General features: G+C 42.7%; 1 protein-coding gene across 17 annotated transcripts in view; it reads left to right on the forward strand.

Moving 5' to 3' along the window:
* Positions 1-27085, forward strand: part of gramd1ba (GRAM domain containing 1Ba) — a 458121-nt gene that overhangs the window by 196179 nt on the left and 234857 nt on the right. The window contains exon 1 of one of the 17 annotated variants that reach the window (XM_085968019.1): positions 4477-4845. The exons of the other annotated variants lie outside the window; for them this stretch is intronic. Coding sequence (XP_085824145.1) covers positions 4823-4845 — 23 coding nt within the window. The 5' untranslated portion in view covers positions 4477-4822. Of the gene's footprint in view, positions 1-4476; positions 4846-27085 lie in introns of those variants that run through there. 17 annotated transcript variants of the gene reach the window in all.

The following is a 27085-nucleotide window of genomic DNA, read 5'->3' on the forward strand; positions in this document are numbered from 1 at the left end:
TTAATTGGCACTAATCCCCTTCCCGCCTCGGGGAGGCGGGTCCCGGTGCAGGGTGGGTACCCGCCTCCTTTGAAACTGGCATGGAGGCGGGTTGGGGGCGAGATGGGGTCAGGACCCCCGATTTCAGGATTTTAACCCCCCACATGCCTCCAATCCCACCTCCACGGCCCAATGAAAATCCTACCCAACGTTTCAGGTCGATGACCTTTCGTCAGAACTGGAAAAAGTTGGAGATGTAACAGGTTTTTAAGCAAGTGCAGAGGGAGGGCAGGGCAGGGCAGAACAAAAGGGAAGGTCTGTGATAGGATGGAAGGCAGGAGAGATTAAATGACAAAAGGGATGATGGTGCAAGGCAAAAGGAGATGGTAATGGGACAAGTTAAGCAACAAAAAATGAGTCTCGATGAAGTGTAAATGGCAATGGCAGATTAAGCATTAACCCGTTTAGTGGCAGTACCGAACCTTTTATCACCATTCGTTGCTGAAACAATTCTCATAGTATTCCCCGAGTCTGCGCGTTCTCTTCAGTTGACCTACTTGAAGGTGCAGTGGCCCACATTGGTGGTAGACCTTTTTTGTTGCTAATGTATCATTCAGAGTAGAGGAAGCCTACTTCAACTTACCAGGTAAGCTTAAATGATAGCAAAATACTGCAGATGTTGGAAATCCGAAATAACAACAGAAAATGCTGGAAAAACTCAGCAGGTCAGGCAACATCCGTGGTGAGAAATTTGAGTTGACGTTTCGGGTCGAACCCTTCTTCAAAACTGGAAAGAAAAGAAAATAGATCGAAGGCAGGGCTGCGATCGGACAAAAGAAGTGAAAGAGACAAAAGAAGTAGAAGAGACAATAAAAGGTGTTCGAAGCCAGACGAGATGGTAATAGGCAGATACCTGATCAAAACACGAGAGGGGAAACTGAAAGTAATGAAGATGAACAAGGTTGAAGAGCCAAACGGAGATCCCGTCGAAGAGAAGAGCAGAACTTCTTCAAGGCAGGCATTCCTAGAAGAGGTGTGGCAGTGAACCAAACACTAGTACGATAGCAAAATACTGCAGATGTTGGAAATCCGAAATAACAACAGAAAATGCTGTTTCAGAAAAGCCTTTCAAACTTAGTTTCATGGATCTGGAAGATATTCAAATTCTCTCAATAAAGATTAACTTTGATTTATTCCCTTCATCTTTACCCCAGTGCTCTGGCTCTGATTTTCAGGAACCAAGGTGCAAAGAGCCGAGGTCACCAGAATAATTACACAAAATGCCGTCTCACTGCCACTGAACTCCACTGTAAAAACACGAACATCGTCATATTAACATATACTAACAAATCTCCTGCACTTCACAGTAAATTGAGAGCAGCAGAAGTGTTACATCACATAACACACACTGTACATTGTAAATAGGGGAATATTTGTATCTTGTTGGCTCTTTCATAATGAGCGTAAAAGGGACTTCCTTCAGCAAACCTGGCTGCTGTTGAAGTGGAGCTGTGTTTAAGTTCACCTGTGTTTTTATGGCCAATAAACCTAACTGGAGCAGGGCCGAAGTCGGGTCCAGCTGCACACTTACCCTTGGTGGCACATCCTGGAGAAATTGGCAGCTGCTTGTAAATTGCCATTGCTCCACTTGGGAAGGGACCAGGCTATCAAGGTCAGCAGAAGCAAGTAGGTTTATCAGTTTCTATAAATGTTCTGATTTATGGATATGACATTTCAACAAATATTACATACACTTTATATGGGTGTGATACCTTTGTGGTGTGATAAGGGTACTAGTGGCACAACTTTTTATATATAGGTGTGTAACATATATATTTAGGTGAATATTATGATATTTTTATGGATTTCAATGGTGGAGGATTGCGCACTTTATTCTACTTTTGGCCGCCAGTGTTGTTGTCATGCGCTCCCCGAACAGGTATAGTTCTGAATATAAAGTGAAGCTTTACATAGAAGACCATTCAGGCGATCATGCCTGTGCTATCCACTTAGTCCCAATCCTGTGCGTTTTCCCCATACCTTCTGCTCCAATTTCAGAAGAGCGCTCATCACTATTTTTCATTTCCCACACCCTGGTAAAGGTGTATAAATTCAGCAAAATTGGTACAGAAGTCACCCACTTCAGCTGTACGCAGAACTTTTAGAAAATAAGCTCCTGAAAATAATTTTTGTTGGATGATGCGGAGGTTGTTGCGGTTTGGTCTGTGTTGGTCAATAATTAGACTGAGATTCATTCTATGCCTGTTGTCTTGGTTATAGCTGAAAGTTGAAGAGATACACCTGATAGTCAGTAACCAGAGGACACAGAATTAAGATAATTGGCAAAAAAACAGAGGGTAGATGAGAATTTTTTTTACGCATCGAGTCATTATGATCTGGAATGCGCCGCCTGAAAGAGTGGTGGAAGCAATAGTAACTTTCAAAAGGGAATTGGATAAATACTTGATAAACATTTGCAGGGCTGTGGGGAAAGAGCAGGGGAGTGGGACTAATTAGAGAGCTCTTTCAAAGAGCCGGCACAGGCACGATGGGCTGAATCACTGTCTTCTGTACTGACTGATTCTAAATGGCTAACAGTTCGTTATGTTGTCTATCCTGTCACCATGTTCATTATTTGTTCTACTTCAGTTGTTAGTTTTTGTTGCAAGCTGAATTATATAGTTGCAAACTAGCCACAAAACGTATTAACCCTCACCCTCTTGTATAAACACATTTGTATAACAAATGCAGCGCCTGCTGTTTTAAGAATTAATATAAGCACTTGGTGATATTTTTCAAGCAGCTCGCTTGATTGGCACCCCATCCACCACCTTAAACATTCACTCCCTCCACCACCGGCGTACCGTGGCTGCAGTGTGTACCATCTGCAAGATGCACTGCAGCAACTCGCCGAGGCTTCTTTGGCAGCACCTCCCAAACCCGCGACCTCTTCCACCTAGAAGGACAAGGGCAGCAGGCGCATGGGAACACCACCACCTCCAAGTTCCCCTCCAAGTCACACACCATCCTGACTTAGAAGTATATCATCGTTCCTTCATCGTCGCTGGGTCAAAATCCTGGAACTCCCTCCCTAACAGCACTGTGGGGGTACCTTCACCACACGGACTGCAGCGGTTCAAGGCAGCTCACCACCACCTTCTCGAGGTCAATTAGGGATGGGCAATAAATGCTGGCATTGCCAGCAACGCCCTGATCCCATCAACGAATAAAAAACACAGCTATTTATTATTTTGCTTGAACTATTTCCTGGTTTTCTTGGGCTATGTGCCAATGATGCCAGTAACAGGCTCATCTCCCACCCCCCAATCCGTGCTGTTCCCTTTCACTTAAGGTCAGACCAAACATGACTCAATCTCTTTGGGAAATGTATAGCTTCCAGTTCTCACTTCCCCACAGCAGCTTGCACTGAGATTAGAAACTTGGTTGTATGAAAGATGAAGGGTGTGAGCTCACACTTAGTCCTCTGTGATGCTGAATATTATGCTCCAAAATGATTGATTTTTAAAAAAAAGACTGACCGTGATTCCATTGAACATTATACTAAGGGGGTTAGCTGTTGAGATCAACCTCAAAGATAGGTTGTTACCAAGATATTTTAAAATACACACAAAAAACAATTTAATTGGTGGATTACACACCAATTTTATTGGTGAATTACACACCAATTTTATTGGTGAATTATGCTATAATTTTGTACCGTTTTGCATATTGTTCATGAGGATTATTGGTAATGGATCTAAATGAGGTTCATATTATGTCATAAACTTGAAAATAAAGCCAAGGCAGTTTAGAACAAAACTAAGCCTGACGTTCAGTTATTTGAACTGAATCTCTGTTATCTTTTAAGTAGAACCTTCCTTTGGGTGAAGTGCTTCTACAGTTCTCCCCTCAGAAAGATTGCAAAAAAAAAAAGTCCAACACCCCATCCGTGAGAGGAAATCTTCCCATTTGTACCTGTTTTGAGATATGGAGCAGAAACTACCCGCGCTCCCTGCCATTGCTTGAAGAAATTCACACAATTCTTACTTTTTTTTTGTCGTTACTGTTACACATGTAATTAAAAATGATCTGCAGTTTATAGGGAAATTCTGTGCATTCCTGCAGTATGGGCTTTATTTCAGTTTTGTTGGATAATTCATGTTAGCAGTCAAAATGTACTTAAACGGACAGAGTATTCTGATGGAAAAAGCAGTAATAGCATGAAATTGAGCGCTTTTTGTCCTTCCCAATCTGCATTTGCCATTAAGACTTGATAGCCCACTAGTTCATGTGTGCAGGTTCCCATGCAAGTGCAGTAGGAGGAGAGTTAAAATCTATAGTCACTTGAGATCTAACAGTGGGGGCTGAGAAGCACATCTGATCCCCGACATGCAGCATTTCGGCATTGATTAAGCGATTTCACTCACAGCTGCCACCAGCGATTTCCAGTGACGTGTGCTGTAGTTAGCTGCACGAGGTCTATTTAATCCTTTACTTATTTGAGGGCACAGGAAAGTGGGCGGCGGTGATGCCATGGGTCTTTCCTCACTGCGGCGACCAGCCCCCGACTGCCTGTTTCAGTCAGCCGTGCTCGGTGTGGAATGTCAATAGCAGAGTTTGGAGCTGCGGGCTGTGTGAGCGTCAGTGCGCACAGAACTGTTGCCAGTAGTGAAGTGTCAAGTGAAGGTGAGGCACTTGTCTCCCTTTGCAGCACAGACTGGAGAGCTCTGCTGCCTGCATTTGTGAATGAGCCCCTGCTGTTGTGTGCTAGCATGTTGTGGAGCGCTCATCCTGGTGATTGGGGAGAAGCAGCTATGGGTGTCGGATACTGTGTACTGCACTGATGAAAGGCTTCAAGCTTGCCTGGTAAGTAGAAGTGGCAGCATCCGCAGCTAAGCCAAGCTACACAGAGCACATTCTGAGAGAATTAAGTCAGCCCAGTTTTCTGGGAGAGAGGCAGAGAGCTGTTAGAGTAGGAAATCACTGCTGGTAATTAGCTCCCCATTGTTTGGAGAATTTTATCGGTTATCGTCGGTGCCAGTCCTTTTAACTGGCTAGCTAAATACGTAAAAGGAGAACGACTTTATTAAAGGCAGAATGTACTGTAGTTTTATTTTGTTACAAGTTCTCAATGCTGTCAGACTCTTAACTATCTGTGTACGGTGATGGAGTTTTATGAATGTGTTGTTGCAATATATTTTACAGAAGTTGCGGCTAAGTACATGTTTATAAGAAGATCCTGATGATAAAACTTTGCAGTTGCACAGAGATTGAATGACATATGCTGCACCCCATCCAATCTCGGTCTGATGTGTGACAATCTGTTAAAAATGCTGTCCAATTAGGAGCTGTGCGGATATTACACGGAAGTGACTTGAATGAGACTGTGACAGCACTTATTAATGATGGCTTCCCATTACTGAATTTTAAGTTTACGACTATGCAGATACTCCCACTGCCATCCCTAGTTTGATGAATGCAAATACATGCTGGAGACTGGATTTTTTTCTGTAAAATGGTTTGGGGCCAGATTTTTCAAACAATGTCACTGCAGCAGTGTAGCCCAGTACATATATGCCCTGTGTCTTATGATTGCCGGTTTCATTTAGTAATAGGGTTGCCAACTTTGGTTGGACACTGGAGGTATGGTCACCTGACACTTGCTCGCAAATATTATTGCATTTACCTCGTAAAGGTCGGGTCTCCTGTAGTTGAGTGCCTCGTTTCCCATGAGACTGTAATAAATGTTTCCACTCTGGCAGGGCAGGCAATGAGTGATTCCTGACCATTGTCCCGAGTTCTTTCTGATGCTCCAATGTTTATTCATTTTACTTTCTATCATGGTCCCTGTAATCTGTTTAAATATCCATGGTTGCTGAACTATCCCTTCACCAGGTCGGCAGAGCTGGACTTTGCATAGCTATACTGTAGTAGTTAGTGCCGGCTACCCTGCACGTAAAGCAATGTCTTGACTTTTGCTAACACATGTGAATGTTTGTGCCTTAAAGGAAAACATATTATCACTATTTGATTGAGTCCATTTCCAACAAAACACCATTAATATTCCCAGGGAATGAATCAGCTTGACCAAGGGGCCATTGCGTCTGTTTAGTAATTATCTACTTTTATCGTGATTTAGATGTCAGATGGTTTTCACTGCACCACTGGGAAACATCCTCCATTAGGATATTTTCAGTGTTTTTTTTTCTATAGATTAGTGAATACAATTTACTGCCATGTCATAGATGCACAAATAGACTTTAAAATGAGTGCAAACTTTTGACAAGTCATTAAAGTAACCAAGATATGGTAGAGTAGCCATACAGACTGGAGCCCTGAGAAACACCAGTGTCAATCAAATTTAGTTGGTAATCCTTTGCTGTTTGCCATAAAATAAGATTGAAACCATTTTGTTGTTTTATTTGATGAGATAAACCTTGTACTTTATTGAATGATTGACGGAGTCAGAACATTTTTTTTCGTTCCTCATATGCTAGCTTTCTCAGCATGGCAACCTGTTCCATTTCTAAGCAAAGTTACACTAGAATATTTTGTGGAAAATGAAAAGTCCAATGTCTGCTTCAACTCCTCTGTTTTGGATAAAAACGCAGTTGATGATGCAATAGTTAGCCGGTAATTGTAAATGCAATAGATAGTGTTATGATACTGGGTTCTAGAGTGTGGGAAACATTGGCCTCGATATTAACGACAGGCGGGAGGAGGTCCGAGGTGGGTGGATTAAACCCTAAAAAACGCAAAATGCGACCCCAACCCACCGCATGCTTGCCTGCCGCCATTTTTACGGCGTGGCGTAGCGTAGCGAGGCGTGCGAGTGTCCTGTCTTGGAGAGGCAGGGCACTTCTTAACACATTTAAATCAGGCTACCACAGTGCAATTGGGAGCCTGATTTTAATCTAACAGTTGCTGCGCAGGTTTCCCAGGACTCGGTAAACCCGGCAGCGAAAGGGAGACAGGAACTGCCGGCTCCAGAAGGTAAGTGTCTTTGTGTGGGCCAGGAGAAACAAGAGTATGCCTCCTGGCCTCTCAAAGGAAACCTTCGACCTCCCCTCTGCCGATTGTGGTCTCTCTTCAACCCCCACCGCGATTGGTGACCTCGCTCTCTCCCCCCACCCGCACACCACTCCACCCACCTCAAAGCCCCGATCTGCAACCTCTTCCCTCCTGATTGCCAGGGAACGTTCCCATGGGTCCCCGGCTGCGGCCTGCTGGTTTTCCCGCCCGGCAGCCTGTATATTTGGAAGAAAAAAATTATAATGAGATCCTGCCGTTAAATTCAGCTAGACCTCCGCATCCCCAGCCTTACCGGGATTCCCCCGCGCTACTGCCCGCACCCTCCCCGTAGATACGTTAAAGACACACCGAGTCTGAGAGAGCCACCATCTTAGTAAAATATAAACAGTTTTAGATGATCCACCAGCTTGGTTTAATAGTTCTGTGAAACCCCATTGCCTTAAGGAACAAGCATAGACTTAGAATGACTATCCTTGAGCTGTTTATACTGTTCGAAAACTCTAGTGGCATTATTTGAGGTGGTGAAGCTAAAGTTGGAAAGTTCTCCCCATTCAAATGGAAAAGGTGAGTTTGCTCCCCTGTTGTCTTGCAACCCATTTAAACTATCGATTTATCACCAACACAGTTGCTGACACTGGTGACTGTTTCACGCCATAAGTGTGACGTCGTTTCCTCCGATTCCTAAGAGATCCACTTGAGCCGGTTTCTAGAAGTTGGATGTCCAGCCTTTGTTGCCGGCGACACTATAAATAGGGGAGAGACGGCAAAAACCGTGGCCATTGACTGCTTGAGTAGCGACACAGGCAATGGAGCAAATTCACTCGCTCACTGTATCAAGCTTCCTTGGTCCTTATTGGAGCAGAGGGAAGCGAGTTCTTCAAACTTTTCTGAAGTTGATTTTGTTCAGCCTCTGCTGCAGTTGTAAGTGCAGTAATTTTAATTTGCTTTATGTTCCCATTGGCTGGGCAAGCTCTGTACAGATGACTAGTGGCAAAACCACTTCACTATCTGCTCAAAAGGGAACAGCAGGGTTTCTTTCGGTCATTCAACTTGGTAGCGACCGTGTTACTTTCTTACCCGTTCTGCCCTGACTGCTGTTTAACACCCCTGTACTATAAACAGGCTGGTTTAATCAACAGAAGATAGAAATTCTTTAACTGTATTTTGTTTTACAATTAACAGGCTTTGATAGATTTCAGCATCCAACTGCTGCTTAGATCCTTGTAAATGCATGTGCGCATTTGCTGCACATTTGTTGAACAATCACAGCCAACTGGTGGGGAAGTACAAACAGCTGGGACTATTTGCTCTGATCAGATTTCAAACAAACCCCCCCCCCCTCTCCTTACCCTCCGTGTTGCCTGGGAACCCCTGCGTGTACAGAACCAAGGCGGGTAAATGGAGTTAAGATACAGATGAGCCATGATCTAATTGAATGGCGGCACAGGCTCGAGGAGGTGCGTAGCCTACTCTCGTTCTATGTTCCCGTGAAATGGGAGCATCATAATGGGCTAAATGTAAAAGCTTGATGCGACCCTCCTGCTTTTTAGCTATAAGTCAGTGTATGCATTAGGCAAGTATTTTGGTAGGCCTCAGTATATGGGAGAGGAAGGCTATGTGGAGAACCGTACTTTGTTTGGATTTTCCTAGCTTTCTGGATGTTATAGCCCCTCTTGTGTGTTAGTTAAATTTGTTTCATCAGCAGCTGATGTCTAATTTCTGTTTGGCTCTGTATTACCTAGACAACAACAACTTGTATTTATATAGCGCCTTTAACGTAGTAAAACGTCTCAAGGCGCTGCACAGGAGTATTGTAAGACAATAAATTTGACACCGAACCACATAAGGAGAAATTAGGGCAAGAAAGAGGTAGATTTTAAGGAGCGTCTTAAAGGAGGAAAGAGAGGTAGAGAGACAGAGAAGAACCTGAAATTACCAGAAGAGAACTGAAGCGATTTACTTTTCATCAAATTACTGTCAGGAATGGGGTTTCCCGTGTTTACTGATTAGGTTATAATGCTGACTGACTTTCTTTTGGACCTAGCTCCAGGAATTTTCCAGGTCAGCTTTAATGAATAATTAATTACTTCCCGGCCCATTTGTGGGCCTGGCAAGCGAGCTCGCCAAAGGTCAGATAGGTGGGTGGGAATTGGGATTATGATAGCAGCCTCCAAAGGGACTTTAAAGTCCCACTCCAGGGACTTGAGCACATAGATCTAGGCTGACACTTCTATGCAGTGCTGAGGGAGTGCTGCACTGTCGGAGGTGCCGTCTTTCGGATGAGACGTTTATCTAAGGCCCCGTCTGCTCTCTCGGGTGGACGTAAAAGATGCCATGGCACTATTTCGAAGAAGAGCAGGGCGGGGTTATCCCCGGTGTCCTGGCCAATATTTATCCCTCAATCAAAATAACAAAAACAGATTATCTGGTTATTATCACATTGCTGTTTGTGGGAGCTTGCTGTGTGCAAATTGGCTACCGCGTTTCCCACATTACAACAGTGACTCCACTTCAAAAGTACTTCAGTGGCTGTAAAATGCTTTGAGATGTCTGGTGGTCGTGAAAGGCGCTATATAAATGCAAGTCTTTCTTTTAAAGGGGTGGAAATGTTACAGCCTTTATGAAGGCTATTAATACTTTAAAAGTATATTTCAACCAAAATCTGTTTGAGACAATAAAGTGGCCAGTGGATAAGTGATGAAGTGGCATAGAACCCCTTGTTTGATAGCTGGTGAACAGGAGGGGCAACTGCATGACATTTAAGCAAGGAGGGTTGCCCTGTTTGGCATTTCAGGGCAGCATGCCTGGCAGGAGTTGGTGGCCAGGCTCAATACTGTTTATATTGCCCACAGGACCTGCGAACATATGCAAAGAAGATGGCACACTTTAAGGAAGCTTGCTAGGTAAGAGTACCCAACAACAGTACCACTTACCAGGCTGTAAGTATGCATGCCTCAAAGCATTGCCTGTCAGCCTGCTTCTCATTTACTCCTAGCTCACGCCAAGCCCTCACACAACCTTGCAGCTGTTTTGTTTTGGTTTATCATGTATGCCCGTAATTCAGAACGAATCACATTCAGGCTGCAACTTACACTCTTGATATATACACACCTTTAAAGGGCTTCGCACGTAAAATCATTGTAGCACCACCTAGGTACATGATGCATGGTCGCTTAATGACATACACGATGGGCTGCAAGATGGCCGCATGGCTGCCATCTCCTTTGGGAAGGGCAGTAGTACAATGATACTGGGCAGCTCTGTCATGCTGAGAAAGGAGATGGAAGTGCTGGTCATGCTAAACTATGCACCAGCGACCTATTGAATATAGTGTGGGCAATGCGTTGCCTAATACTGAAAATGATCCTTTTCTAGACTGGAAAGAGCGAGAGGAACAAGTTAGGAGAAGGGTACAGATGTCCTGACAGCAGATGGCACAGATTTGCAATTGGTTTTGCGATGACTCTGCCTGCGGATTCAGTTCCCCTTGGTCATTGTGAGGTAGGCATTGATGTGTTTAGTACCAAGCTGGTCAGTCATAGGTGGGGGAAAAATCCTCATAAATTTATGAACAGCAATTAATAGCAGAAGCCAGTAATAAAAACAAATTGTAAAATGGGGAGATTAATAAAGGGTAAAAATTGTCTTACTTTTTAAAGAGCTGCTTTGCATAGGCCCATGGTAGTTGGCTGAAGGGACTGCCTAGCTCAATCCTCTGCTAAACAGATGGAAAATTATGCAAGGTGTTGTTCCAATCCATCCATAATAATGTTTAAGCTCCTTTTTGGAGAGACTACTTCACAATTGACAGAAAATTGCGATCAGCACTAAAGTGGGGCAGATCTGGTTATATCAGGAATGCTCAGGCTTTGTAATTCTTGTCTGTTACATAGGTTTGCACTATGGAGCCTCAGGGATGACAAAAAGATTGAATCCATGCTCCCATTAATCTGCATGTATCAAGTTGCTGATAGTAATAGGTCTGTGTATTTTTGCTTAAACATGAAGCCATCAATGACGCAATACCGTTGGATCAGCCCTTTCTAAACCACCAGGCCACTAAATTCAAACAAGACATCCCAACAAATAAGGAATATCAGCACAGATAGAACTAAGTTGACCTTTGTGAGCCAGATTGCCAGGATTTGGGGCTTGCATTATTTTGACTTTCCTGGTCCATCCAATCTAAACTTGAATGCAGATAGAGTTTCTGCCTCGCCTGCTTAACCCTGGAACTAAATTCTACAGCCTCAGCACTTTCTGTGCAGAAAAAAAAGTTTCTCTTGCTCTCTGTTTTAAATCTCTTGTATCAATGGCTCCTTGTTCTAGATCTCTTAACTAGAGAGGAGTCAAGATGGGAGAGAATAAATTCTCAGCTGTCTTCCTTTGAGAGCAGTGCGAAGACTGGGTTATTATGAGAGGTACATTATGAGCGCATTTTATTTAGTTTCCCTTTGAAGGAAGTCATGAACAATGTATGATCTCAGTCAGGTCCTAGTGCAGTAAGCGCATACACAACAGTTTTCCTTCTTTAAATTTGATCTTTCATGTCTTCAAAGGAAATTCTCCTGTGAATATTGAAAATTCTGCAGAGTAGCACTATTCTTTTCTAAATGAGTTGGGCTTGTACCAGTTTTCAGTGACTCCTAACTCATGAGGCACAATTGTCTCTCTTGTAAGCAATTTCAGTCACAATTCGTTGCCGTGCTTTGCTGCATGATGAAAATGCACCATCCACAGCGTAATTTTAATTTGTATTTGTATTGAAGTTATTTGTTCATTTGAATTGAAATTGTGCAAACCCCCCCCCCCCCCGTACTATTTTAATAAAATTACTTGCATTGCGCTACTAGATAGATTGAATTTATTGAGCAGAAAGGGCTGAATTTACAGGGTTGGAGTTTATCTAACTAATTCAGATCATGAGCACACAAGCAGCTGCATTACCTCGATCACTGCTGCTGTTGTTAAGTCATATCAGCAACAGGTCCCACCTGCTCATGACTTTACAGTGTTAGAAACGTAGTTGTCATTTCAAACATATTGGGACTGACTCAACATTTGCTCAGATAAATGCTAGGATTTAGTTACAGATACTCACTCCATGGCTTGGTTAACACATAATAGAAAAAACGGCCTATTTTCTATCATGGCCAATCTCTATCCAAGTGAGCACAAAAACAAACTTGTCCAAACGTTGGTGCTTCGAGTTTAATTTTGTTTTGACATCCAGCCCTGTCCACAGCGCTCCTTGTTGCTCTTCCAAAAGCAACTTGATTCTCCACTGACCAATCCTAGCACTGATAATGTCACAGCTCATCAACAACTTTTTTTTTGTGCTGTAGTTTAGTTTCAGAACATCTCAATTCCATCCAACACTGAGGTCAAATAGTTGCATTTTTACATCAATTTCGAAACTGAAGTTTGCCACACGAAATACACTGTCTTGACTAAATTCTTCGTGTTGCTCGCCTTCAGATGCGCCAGCTAGTTGCGTTGTGGAATGTGACAGAAGATATGAATCAGAAAGAGCCCAAGAGTATGCAACAGTTTGACACGATACTCTCATTAAGCGTATAAATGATATCTGAAAATTGATCAGAGATAAGTCTAAGTAGTTTACTTGTGATGATGGAAAATATTCTTAGTTAATTTGATTAATTAAAAATATTTAAATGAATAACTTAAATTAATTGTACTAGAGATTGGCTAAAATATTATTGTATTTTGTAGTCATTACTAAATTTCAAAAACCCCAACAATTGATCTGGAGAATGCCAAATCTCTATACTTAGAGGACAAGGAAATATAACTTATTCACCGTGTTTTACAGTGTCTAGAAACGTCATTGTGACTGTAATGATTCGCTGTTACATAAATGTCTTGCTGTCTCTCGGGAATCCCTTTTTGACAGATTAAATAGTCGAATTATTCACAATCAGTGAAGAAAATTGATTGTCAAACGCAGAATTGAACTTGGTTCCCTTGAGCACTGAATCATATAACACATGCAGTGTTTCAATGCTGTAACATCAGCAGAATGGCTTTGTGTAAAAGTAAAATGCCAAATAATAGAAAATAAGAGGTCAGTGAGTTAAAGAACAGAGCTTCTAAAGCTCTTCACAAAAATGAGTGAGAGGCTCAACAATAATGGAGGCAAGTGAGCTAACAAGTTCATAGAGGGGTTTAGATTACATCATAAACTGCGAGATCAAAGCCCAAGTTATTTAGAGACGTTATTTAAACCCAAGATTATACTCTTTAGCTCTTTCCCTAAGTATCTGTTTAACACGGTTTGTTTATTTTTAATTATAAAAGACAACTCTGGCTTCTTAGAGTTGGGAGAGTTCCATTGTGTCAGTGATACAATGTTCATAAAGGGGCATTAGCCTTCTTTATCACACCAGTATTGCAGCATTACCAGAGAATAATTGCTGAGCATGACCGGGTGTTGTCGATGTTACATGGAAAGTGGACACCCGGGATTGAGTTGTAAGCCTGTAATTTAAATGATAAAATAACTGAAGAGAAATTCTTTATACCATATCTCTTGGAAAGTGCTTATTATTTTGAAGCTAGTTCCCAAACCAGAACCAGAAGTTCCCAAAGTCAATTCCCAGTTTCTTCTGAGTTAGTTGATCTTATCAGAGCTGGCGGTACAACATCCTTGGGTTAGGGAGGAGGAATCAGCCAAGGAAACCACTCCTGACTCCACCTGTGGACATCAGGTGAGAACACTATTTGTCTTGGATATAATGCCCCGAATAGTCAAATACCCTGCTAACCTTTTCCATCCAGGCTCGCAGATGAAGAGTGGCCACTTGGACAAGGAACCAGAATGTTTTGTGGCAGAGTCAGCGCCTTAGCAGATTTGAGATGAAAATGGAGGAATTTTGTTTTTAAACTTCAGCTGGGCCATTATTTCACTCAGTCCAGGGTACAATCCTTATCTCGGAGGATGCTTCCTGTCTGTACTTTGTTGGTGTTTCTAGGAAAATCCTGCAATAATCTGCATTAATCCGTTGACTCATTTAAAGACAAGTGTATTATGATTTATTGGCGTATAGAATTGTAGATAGCTGGAAATGAGAAATAATGTAATTCAAGATTGGAGGACATCCTGAACACAGAGTAATTTTGAATGTCATGAACCCATAAATTAAATTTATTTGGCTACCATTTGTATATTTTTATGATGTGCAGTTTGGTCTCCGTAAAATAATTAGAATTAAGTCAGTTAAGAGAAGAGCTGAAATTACTTTCGAAGACCGCAAGAAACAGTTGTGATTCTCGTCCTCGCAGATTAATGTTGCCACGTGATTCACAGAAGGCTGTAATATAAAGAATGATGGATACCTGGGGACAGTTCGAGGCACAAATCTCATCAAGGGGTTCAAATGGCATTGCAAACCAAGAGAACAAAGCTTGTTCGGTTTTCAACCACCATCTGAACCCCAAGATGTGATTCTTGAAGTCACTTATTGTTTTGAATAATATATACTCCGTGTCATTGTACAAATGATGATTAAATTAGTAACATCTTTGTAAATCAGTTGAGTGAAAAATAGTAATGATTGATGGAGTATTTATTATATGGTTAACAGGAAATAAATGACTCCAGTAGTTTACATAGGCAACTGCCTCATAGTGTGTTGCAGCTTTATAAAATACTCCTGAAAGTCACTTTTTCAGTTTTTTCTTTCTTCAGTTATCCTCCCCTACCCACTTCTTCTGGCGGCTTTGAATCATGCTAGGTCACAGCTCCAGGATCAACAGTCGCTTCCCTTGACCCCCCGCCTTCCCCCCCAGTGCTGGCCATTCCTCGGGTGAGTGAGTCCTGGCAAGCTGTTGAACTGAGAACCACCACCGCTCCTGTTGTTGCTTTTTTCCCAAATATATGCACGTCACATCCATGTGTGCACCTCTCCAAAGGGGTCACTAGTTTGCAATCAAGAGTGAGATCCCAAGCTTTGTTTTTTTTGCAGCTCAGGATTTCGGACAAGTGTAGCATTAGTTCTATCAGCTGCATTGAAGTCCGCTAATTCACCACAGACCAGTTATTGATCCTGGGATCTCCCTTAGCCTAGTTTTATTTTTGGGAGCTGTATTATTTATTTTTAATTATGGTATACATAGTTTGATATTATATACCATCGTAGAACTGGCCCATCAGAATTTATCTCTAGTTACTACTAAGTGCTGCCATTATGGTAACAGTCTTTTTCATGTACCCCTTGTCACTTTGTGAGAGTGGAGAGTTTGATAACATGAAGATACTATAATGAATTACAGTAATAATTTTCTGAATGAATTTCACATTTTGGAGGTTTTTAAATGCCATTCTATTTAACGTGATAATTGGTGATTTTACATTATTATATGCATAGCTGCTACTTTTCTATCTGTTTACATGGGATTGCATAGGATATACGGCACAGAAACAGGCCATTCGGCCCAACCAGTCCATGCCGGCATTCATGCTCCACTTGAGCCTCTTCCCGCCTTTCCTCATCTAACTCTTATCAGCATAACCCTCTATTCCCTTCTCCCTCATATGCTTGTCTAGCCTCCCTTTAAATGCATTTATATTATTCGCATCAACCACTCCCTGTGGTAACGAGTTCCACATTCTCACCACTCTCTGGGTAAAGAAGTTTCTGTGCTACATTAAAGTTTGCTTTTTTTCTCTCCCCATCAATCCTCTTTCCACCTCTCTATAAGGTGCCAACTCCTGCTGGGGTACAGTTCCATAAATACCAATTAGCCTTGAGTATCTTATCAAGTGCGTTACCCTAGTCTGCAAGTGCTGGCAAGATATTTGAGTCGGGAGAGCATCACAGCTAAGCCTGATCCTGTCCAAACACATGCACTCTCCAGAAGGGTTCACTGGACAGTGATCAGGAACAGGAATTCTACCTAATTTCCTCTCTCTAACCAAGAGGCACTGAAAGCAATTGTAGTGCCCCCCACTACTGCCACTTCAGTTCAGATCAATTAACTCAACAACAATCACATGTAGCACGTTTCATGTTTAAAAAAAAAATTCCCATAGCGTTACAAGTAAGCATAAGGAAGTCGGATGCCGAGCCAGAAAGGGAGAGTTGAAGAGTGCTGACTGAAAGCTTGGACAAAGCAATGAATTTTGAGAAGGATTTTAAAGGAAGAAAGAAAGGTGGAGGGGCAGAAACATTTAGGGAGCGAGTGCCAAAGTCTGGGAGCCGGGCAGCTGACGGAAACCAGCAGAGACTTGGAATCAGACCTTGGACCTTCTGATCTATGTGGCTCAGTTATGCGGCCTGATGTTCCAGCTGAGCCTACAAGGGGAGTGGGAGGCAGTGTTCCCTCTTATTTTTTTCCCTGCGCAGGCCCTTTTACTGGCTGCGCGGCCCATTCAAGTTTTCGCACGTGCGCGGTTAATTCCATGGAAAAGCCGGTGAGCGGCCTGCACAGGACCTCCAGATCGCAGCTTAGCTGGAGCCTTGGTGGGAGGCGCTTTGCTTTAGTTTTATTCCATTGTTTGCCATACACAGGGCTGTAATCGGCCCCAGAATAGCAGTTACTCATTCTCGAGGGTGATCACTTTTTAAATTGTTTTGAAGACCAGCAATAACATTTTAAATGTTGCTTTATTTTTGGGCTAATTGCGTTCATACAAAACCGGGAAAACAACAGAAAACGCTGGAAACACTCGGCAGGCCAGGCCAGGCACATCCGTGGCGAGAGAAACAAAGTTAACGTTTCGGGTCTGGGACCCTTCATCAGAACTGGAAAAAGCTGGAGATGTGACAGATATTAGGGAGCTTTGCACCTTCCTTACAGCTTGAAAAATTGTGAACTACATAAAATAAACTTTAAGAGTTACCTCGTCAATGGTACATGTGTCCTCCACGGATTTTGACTGGAAAACACGCACTGACCCTATAGATTTTTGGGGAATTTTAAATTGATCTTAACTAAGCATTGATTGCTATCTAGAAATAGCAGCTGTAGATCGTGATCTCTATTGACAGTGCAAAGAGATTTACACCTTTATTTGCAAAGAAATATATTAATTGTCCCAATACTGATTTGATGCACTGCGCTTTTCACAAGCTAGAAGCTACATAATTATCTTTGTTTTCCTGGTAAAATATGTTAACCTTGGTCAGATTGTTCTCACTTCACAAAAGATAATTGCACTTTAATCAGATTGTCTAGTTAAGTTTATATCCGCTCCGCTTCCCTCCCACTCCCACACATGCACTCATGTATGCAAGGATCGATGAGACAACTCCAGCTCTTTGTAGCTGTAACGGATTAGATTACAACAGTCAAGATGGAGGGAAGTGGGCAGGTTTTGACAGTGCAGGCACTAAATCTGACAGCAGCTTAGTGATTTAAAGGAAAATTACTGAAGATGCAATTTAAACATAGGCTCCTGAATCAAGTACAGCTGTATAAGAGAATATATTGTATAAATGCCACTGATTTAAAGCTCTAGCACACTATGGATGCAGGCACAGGCATTGGTCATTTCATTGGGCTAAACGCTGCCTCTCACCTTGGAAACTGGGTTCAATTCCAGCCTGGAGTAAAGGGATGGCAGAATTCCTCTTTCTATGATGGCTGGTGGTTGCTGCGAAGGGAAAGAATGGAATAGTCATTTGATTTTCTTTTTGGTGATGCAATGACGTTTGACATAATTTGCGGAATTGCATCACGGAGTTTAGTAATCACAGTTTGAGTTTCAGTTGAGTTCTTTGAGGGCATTGGTTCGCAGCTCAAAGGTCAGTCAGAAATAATTGGTTTGGGAAATGAAGATGTCGCACTGGTGCGGTAGGATGAGGTTGCCAACTTCGCAAAGCTCAAGAGACCAGAAAAACTTGCCTTGTGACAAATCAGCAGAGGCGATCTGATTTTCCCCAATGCACAGATAGGCTGCCAGTTTTCTATATTCTGCAACCACCCATTCCAGATGATGATTGATAGATATTCTGAGTTATCCTGGGCTTTGCACCTCCTGATCAAAATTAGAATGAAATCGGAGTTCAGGGAGCTCGACAATTGGATTAAATTAATACCCAAGTACTGTATGTAAACTGCAAAAAAGTGAGTCACTTAACAGCATAACCAACAATACTCATGTTAAACTGCTATTAAAAAGTCATATAGTGCAATAAGGCTGAGAATCCACCCACTTTAATTAAGCACTCAAACCTATTTAAGTGCAAAACCCTCAAGACAACATTTAGCCCCGTTATTAACCTACCCAGTTCGTCTGAGCTTAGTATTGAGTCCAAATTACCACCCTGAAATGAATCTTAAATGAACAAATTTCAGTTTTTTTTCATTTGTTGCTCAAATTCTGAAGGATGGAAAGAACTTCATTGGAAGAGGAGAGAAGCCATTGCAGCCAATTGCATTCGCTTATCTGCACATTGAAAGAATGAACAAACTCTTACATGCTGCACTGTCTCTCTCTGGCAGCTATTCCTGCTCATGTCCTTCAATCTATGGAAAAACTTGAACTGGGCAGGGTCAGCTACCATAAAACCAGCGAATCGCACTTGCCCAAGGTAATGATTAACTGCTCGTGAATTTGTTCCCCGCTGAGTGGGCAAATACATGGCAGATGCAGTTTAACATGGATAAATGTGAAGTTATCCACTTCGGTAGGAAAAACAGAAAGGCAGAGTATTATTTAAATGGTGATAGATTGGGAAATGTTGATGTACAAAGGGACCTGGGTGTCCTTGTACACCAGTCACTGAAAGCAAACATGCAGGTGCAGCAAACAGTTAGGAAGGCAAATGGTATGTTGGCCTTCATTGCAAGAGGATTTGAGTACAGGAGCATGGATGTCTTACTACAGTTATACAGGGCCTTGGTGAGACCATACCTGGAATACTGTGTGCAGTTTAGGTCTCCTTACCTACGAAAGGATATACCTGCCATAGAGGGAGTGCAGCGAAGGTTCACCAGACTGATTCCTGGGATGGCAGGACTGTCGTATGAGGAGAGATTGGGTCGACTAGGCCTGTATTCACTAGAGTTTAGAAGAATGAGAGGGGATCTCATTGAAACGTATAAAATTCTGACAGGACTAGACAGACTGGATGCAGGGAGGATGTTGCCCCTGACTGGGGGGTGGTCTAGAACGAGGGGTCACAGTCTCAGGATATGGGATAGGATATTTAGGACTGAGATGAGGAGAAATTTCTTCACTCAGAGGGTGGTGAACCTGTGGAATTCTCTACCTCAGAAGGCTGTGGAGGCCAAGTCATTGAATATATTTAAGAAGGAGATAGATCAATTTCTAGGCGCAAAAGGCATCAAGGGGTATGGGGAGAGAGCAGGAATATGGTATTGAGATAGAGGATCAGTCATGATCATATTGAATGGCGGAGCAGGCTCGAAGGGCCGAATGGCCTTCTCCTATTTTTCTATGTTTCTACTGTATTACGGTTTCATTTCTAGAATGGTGTTCAAGAGCCACACTTCACCAACAGAAGATCTGTATGCAACTTGCAAGATGCCAGTTGTATGCTGCTGCAGTAGGATTTTAGGATTAAGACCCATTGTTGGGGTAATTACAGGAAAACTTGGCTCTGTATCTTCACTGTACCTGACGTAACAATGGGTCCAGAAAGTAGAAAGACGTTCCATTCCCTAGTATTGATATCCTTCGCTATTCGCAGCGTAAAATTCACCTCTTCCCTTATAGCACAAGATAAAAATGAATCCAGGAGTGGTTGTAGCAATGTTATCCACAAATGGCTTAATCTAGTGGAATAATATTGGGAATCAATCAGTTTCCCTGAATTTGTCTGACTCTTCACTTATCAGCTGCTACAGAATTTGCCCTTTGCCCTTCCAATCACTGCGTAATACGGAGTTGGTGCTGATGAAATTACATAAAAGAGCTGAGTAAAAGGTTAGAACCTGTTTATCAATTTTTAGTCCCATTACACTGGGGGGGAAATTATTTCCAACTGCCTCATCTATCCACAAATACTTGCTTGGTCATCTCACTTCAAAGAATGTTATCACATTTAAAATGAATATATATTTATGCCCCTTCTTTAACCCATCTTTCTCCTCGGTAATGCTGCTTATCAAACCTTGGAGTTCTCCCCGAAGAGCATCTTCTGTTTTCCAAAGGCCTCGCCTCTCTTCACTCTCAAATAAGCTCTTTAGTCATCCTCTAAAGCAGAGCTCTTGCCTCTTTGGACTTTGTCCCGAAGTTGATCATGTCAGTTACAGTTGCCAAACCCCCATCACATGTTGATTGAGTGTGTACGTTTCACACAGATCTGGTGCTTGAACCCCTGACCAAAGGTTTGTGAAAGCAGGGGGGTCAGTTTTAACTCTTCCATTGAAGTTAATGGATAGGAAAATTGGACGGGGTGTAAAATGGCCACTCGACCTGCTGCAGCCCATTTCCTGTCCGGCAGGAACACTTAAAATTGACCCCAGGTGCCTAAATTTCTATATATCTAGACAATCGGGGAGTTACTGCGTTTATTAAATGTTGCTATTTTTTCTAGTTCAGCATGGTATTTTTAGGTGAATTGCTCTGTAGCAGGAATGTGATTATAGAGTATTAAAGTCATTTGTTGGCGAGAGCTGTTGACTTCTCAACAGGTGTAATGAGTAGGCACTCGGAGGCTTGCCAAGTACTGCTGTCAAAGTATGCACTGCTGTGGAGCCAACCGTTCGCTGTGTACTGAGACCGGAATGTTTGTTTGATCAAAATACACAGTCAAAAATTTATGTGACACATTGATGGACAGGACTGATAGAAAAGTAATGGTCTTCATGTTAGGATCTGTGAGCTTCCTCACTGCAGCTTCACCCGCCTGAAAAGACCCTGCATATTTTGATCCCTTATTTAACTTGGATTGGTATACAGTGATATTCTATATATAGATGTATATTCTTGAATAATATATGATTCAGAATTGGGAAATATTGTATTGCTGCTCATTCAAGGCAGCACTGCTGCTCACTGCAAGATGTTGCCTCATTTAAACATGTTCCTGTAAACTCAGCCCACCAGCACCGTTGTGTAACAATCTTAACTGGCATGGCCATCTCAGTGGCTTTAATCCAGCAAGCTCAATCTTGCCATTGATTATAATGGGAGGGGAGCTATGATAGCTGGTTGCTCACCTGTTTTGATGAGGGAAGGGGTGGTGTTGTGAACGTAATGGCCTAAGTCACTCATGCCATACTTTCCTGGAAATAGAAGCACTGCAGCAACTTGCCAGGGCTTCTTTGGCAGCACCTCCCAAACCCGCGACCTCTACCACCTAGAAGGACAAGGGCATGGGAGCACCACCACCTCCAAGTCACTCACCATCCTGACTTGGAAATGTATTGCTGTTCCTTTAGCGTCGCTGGGTCAAAATCCTGGAACTCCCTCCGTAACAGCACTGTGGGAGTACCATCACCACACAGACTGCAGCAGCTCAAGAAGGCGGCTCACCACCACCTTCTCGAGGGCAATTATAGGGATGGGCAATAAATGCTGGCTCTGCCAGCGACGCCCACATCTCGGAATGAATAATAAAAAAATTACTATGGTGCAAGTATCCAGCAAATTCTGGCCCAATATTGTACTCTGTTCCATTTCATGTTTAGGACAGGTCCCAGATGAGTTGTTTTAATAAGTAGTTTGTCCTGTGTGCTTTGTAAGTTCTACCCTCAAAGGTATTAATGGCCCGGATTTTGCGGTCGGCTGCGTAATTAAGGATTACGCTGCTGGCATCCGAACCGAATGCGCACTTACCTGTTGCGAGGCCCCAAACGGAAAGTTGCTGTCAGACGCCGCAGAGTTGAGCGCCGCGTACTGGCCCACGGGTCCCAGGCGCACCGTGTGCCTGAAGCGTACCTGGGATCACATGGGGCGGTGCTCCAATCAGCAAACAGAAGGGGTCTCATTCTCCCCCACTAGATACTGTGGTATTTTTCGAGGGAGAATATAGCAGCGAATATTGATAAGTGTTTCTGCATTTTGTACCATGAAAGGTCACCTGAAGATACAGTGAGGGGAGTAAGAGAAGTGTATTTTTGATTTTTTTTTAATTTGCAAAACTGTCAATTCCCTGAACAGTCTCTCATTCTACGCAGTCTGGATTTACATTCCTTTTCATATATATTTAAACAAAAAAGCATCAGATGAAGATTTTTTATTGACAGGTATCCTCTTACGCTGTGTAAACAGGCTGCTGCGCCTGTTTGCACCAGCCGTTAAAAATTTCATGCGTAATTGCTGGGCAGTTGGTGGGCAATTAGCCCAACTCAACGCCAGCAATAAGGATTTCAGGGTTGCAGCGGATGATCTGTCAAGTCGGAAGCGCATGCGGAAATTCCTAACTTGCTGTCCATTTCAAAGGCGATATGATGGCATAAGAACATAAGACATAGGAGCAGGAATAGGCCATGCAGCCCCTCGAGCCTGCTCCTCCATTCAATAAGATCATGGCTGGTCATTGACCTCAACTCCACTTTCCCGCCCGATCTCCATATCCCTTGATTCCCCTAGCGTCCAAAAACTTATCTATCTCAACCTTGAATATACTCAAAGACTCAGCATTCACAACCCTCTGTGGCAGAGAATTCCATAGATTCACAACCCTCTGAGTGAAGAAATTCCTCCTCATCTCGGTCTTAAATGGCCGACCCCTTATCCTGAGACTATGCCCCCTAGTTCTAGACACTCCAGCCAGGGGAAACAACCTCTCAGCATCTACCCTGTCAATCTCCTTCAGAATCTTGTATGTTTCAATGAGATCACACCTCATTTTTAACTGCAGAGAGTATCGGCCCATTCTACACAATCTCTCATCATAAGACAGCCCTCTCCTCCCAGGAATCAATCTAGTGAACCTTTGTTGCTGTGATGAAATATGTCATTCATCAGACTCTGTATTTAACTACATATATTGTATTGCCTGCTCCGGTGTTTTACCTTGTATTGTATATAGTGCACCGCCCCCTTTCTCCCCATTGGGTGTGTCGGCTCCGCCCATACCTGGCCCTACTTAAGACAAGCCCAGGCTTGTCTTGCAGCAGAACAGCAGAATGCTAGGTGAAGACACAGGCATCTTTCTTTGCTAATAAAAGCCTTGTTTTATCCAGTTAACTTTGAGCCTTGAAGTTATTGAGACGCATCAGTTGCACCGCCTCCAAGGCAAGTATATCCTTCCATAGATAAGGAGACCAAAACTGTGCACAGTACTCCAGGTGTGGTCTCACCAAGGCCCTTACAATTGTAGCAAGACTTCCTTACTCTTATACTCCAACTCCCTCGCAATAAAGGCCAACATGCCATTTGCCTTCCTTATTGCTTGCTGTACCTGCATGCTAGCTTTCTTGCACGAGGACACCCAAATCTCTCTGAACACCAACATTTGAAAGTTTCTCACCATTTAAAAAATATTCTGTTTTTCTATTCTTCCTACCAAAGTGAATAACCTCACATTTCCCTACATTATGCTCCATCTGCCACCTTACAGCCCACTCACTGAGTCTATCTATATCCCTTTGCAGACTCTTTGTGTTCTCCGGACAGCTTACTGTCCCTCCTAGCTTCGTATCATCAGCAAACGTGGATACATTACACTCGGTTCCTTCATCTAGGCCATTAATATAGATTGTAAATAGCTGAGGCCCCAGCACTGATCCTTGTGCCACCCTACTAGTTACAGCCTGCCAACCTGAAAAGGACCCATTTATCCCTACTCTCTGTTTTCTGTCCGTTAACCAATCCTCTATCCATTCTGCTATATTAACCCCAACTCCATGAGCCCTTATCTTGTGTAATAACCTTTTATGTGGCATCTTATTGAATGCCTTTTGGAAATCCAAATATACTACATCCACTGGTTCCTCTTTATCTACCCTGCTAGTTACATCCTCAAAAAACTCTCATAAGTTTGTCAAACATGATTTCCCTTTCATAAAACCATGTTGAGTATGCCTAATCATGTTATGATTTTCTAAGTGCCCTGATAGTACTACCTTAACAATGGATTCCAGCATTGTCCCGACGACTGATGTCAGGCTAACTGGCCTGTAGTTCCCTGTTTTCTCTTCCTCCTTTCTTGAATAGTGGTATTATTTGCTACCTAACAATCTGCTGGGACCATTCCAGAATCTAGGGAATCCACTAACTCTGTAGCCATCTCTTTTGGAACCCTAGGATGTAGGCCGTCAGGTCCAGGGGCTTTTAGTCCCATTAGTTTCTCTAGTACTTTTTCTTCTACTTATATTAATTACGTTAAGTTCTTCATCCTTATTAAACCCATGGTTCCCCACCATTTTTGGTATGCTTTTTGTGTCTTCTACTGTGAAGACAGATACAAAATATTTGTGTAACGTTTCTGCCATTTTCTTATTCCCCATAATAATTTCTCCTGTCTCAGCCTCTAAGGGACCAACGTTTAGTTTTGCTACTATCTTCCTTTTTACATACTTGCAGAAGCTCTTACAATCTGTTTTTATATTTCTTGCTAGTTTTCTCTCATTCTATTTTTTCCTTGTTTATCAATTTTTTGGTCATCCTTTGCTGGTTTCTGACACTCTCCCAATCCTGAGGCTTACTACAGGAAACTCTCTTTTTACCAGCACCTAAATAACCGGAAATCTCTCTTAACCGGCAAAATTCAGGAGTAGGTTCAGGTAAGTTTTACTTCATATTAGTGGCCGTGTAACCAGGGTTCCTGCACCTGTTGCCATGCAACAGGGACGCCTGGATCTGTGGCCGTGTAACCGGGGTTACTGCACCTGTTGCCATGCAACAGGGATGCCTGGATCTGTGGCCGTGTACGGGGCTTTCGTACCTTAGTAAGTATACCTCTCTGTAATCCGGACTTTTTGATCAACCGGCAGCACGTCGGTCCCGTTGGTGCTGGATAAAAAAGAGTTTCCTGTACTATGCTTCACAACATTATAAGCTGCTTCTTTCAATCTAATGCTATCCTTAACTTCTTTAGTTAGCCACGGATGGATCGCTTTTCCCGTGGAGTTTTTGTTTCTCAATGGAATGTATTTTTGTTGAGAATTGTGAAATATTTCTTTAAGTGCTAGCCACTGCTTATCTACCGCCATACCTTTTAATCTATTTTTCCAATCTGCATTAGCCAACTCGCCCCTCATACCTATGTAATTGGCTTTATTTAAGTTTAAGACCCTAGTTTCGGACTTAAGCAAGTCACTCTCAGAATTTCACGTTAAGTTTATCATATTATGATCACTCTGCCCCGGAGGATCCTTTACTATGAGATTGCTAATTAACCCTGTCTCATTACACAATACAAGATCTGAAATAGCCTGTTCATTGTTCTAGGAAACTGTCCCGAGTGCATTCCATGAACTCATCCTCCAGACTACCTTTGCCAATTTGATTTGATATGAATAGTACACTGTCATAACAACCGCAGATTCTGCCCCAATGTTTTTTCCACACCAAGCAGTGAGGCCCTTGCTTTGCTGGTTAGTTGGTTAATGGATTCTGTGTAAGCATTTTATTTAGAAGTTACACACAGGACACATTGCACTTGGAGAAAAACCTAACCCGACAACTGATATGGGGGGCGGGAGATTAATTATTTTTATTGTCTGTTCTCCTTTTCCTCTTCCTATTGCAAAGGCATTGACTTGTGCTGAAGTATGATTCCCTCAGCCTGGCGGTCCTTCATCACCTTGCTCAAATTACTATTTTTTATGTGTTAATCTAGATAGTGAATGCCAGTAGGCCGTTCAACTGTGGAAGATATCATTGCCAAGCTTGATCATTCAAGCGAGATCACGGGATAGCGATCAGGGACAAAGATCATGACTTTTTTTTCTCCCCCCTTCTCAAGCACTGTGACATCAAGGCCAACTTTAGCACCTCACCATGTCTTGGCTGAGATCAGCTCAGAACAGACCTGAGATCCAACTGGTACCTTGTTAGTCTGTATGGCTCAACTACGCCTTTCATGTGACCTAAACCATATGGGAAGCCTGGAACTTTAATATGACCAAGGTGGCTGAGTGGTTTAAGAATTGGACTTAAAATTCAATGGATGTGTTTCTGCGTGGGCTCGAACCCCACTCCTGGTAGATGCTCAGGCAATGAGGTTGAAAATGAGGCTTAAATCTTCTTTTAATATTAAGGGAATCAAAGGATATGGGGTAGTGCGGGAAGGTGGAGTTGAGGTAGAAGATCAGTCGTGATCTTATTGAATGGCGGAGCATGCTTGAAGGGCCACATGGCCTACTCCAGCTCCTATTTCTTATGTTCTTATGACCACAGGTTTCAGTGATGGAAATCTAATATGGCTCCAGACTGCGTGATTCAGTGGTTTGCCATTCAGTCGGAATTATTACAGATTTATCCAGTGAGCTGTTGAACCATATAGAACCAAAAGGTTCCAGGTTCAGCCATCCTCATCAGCTCAACTGGCTGACCTCAACTGGTGCAGCTGTAGGAGTACGACAAATAGTTCTCGGCCCCCTGAGTCAGAGAAAAAAGCAGTCAAGGATCCCACTGCTGATTACTACCCAATACCCCTGTTGAAAACATGCCTGTGTTGACATCAGGCAAGGATGGGATCGGTGTTGGCTGTTATAGTTCCTGTTATCCATTCCATTTTTTGTAATAAATGTGCTATGCTTCATTAAATTTAATGGCCAATTCACTGCAATGGCGATGCTGGTTACGAGCGCCATAGGCTAGACCGTTGTGCTCCCTGATTCCCCAGTGGCACATTTACTCCACAGTTTGCTTGAAAAAGAATTGAAATAGGCCACAGCGAGCACGGCGGATCAGGAGCGATGCGGCCAACGGACGGGGAAGAAATCATTTTGATTGTTGATTTTCTGCAGGAATCGCAACCTAATTTATTTGCTTATTTATTTATATCTGGCAGCAAATTATTAAAAGATATAAACAAGGATAAGTATTAAATAAGTATGGCCACAAGAACAAGCAATTCTTCTGTAACTCTCGCACTGTGTCACGAGGCTATGGCTGGGAGCTGTGGATTTTAAGATTGCTGCACTTCACCAGTGATTGATGTCAGAAAACAATTTCAGAAGCAATGCA

Source organism: Somniosus microcephalus, chromosome 26 (genome assembly GCF_052327205.1).
Source record: "Somniosus microcephalus isolate GS21.2 chromosome 26, FLI_Smic_1.0, whole genome shotgun sequence".
In the NCBI taxonomy this organism is placed as follows: Eukaryota; Metazoa; Chordata; class Chondrichthyes; order Squaliformes; family Somniosidae; genus Somniosus; species Somniosus microcephalus.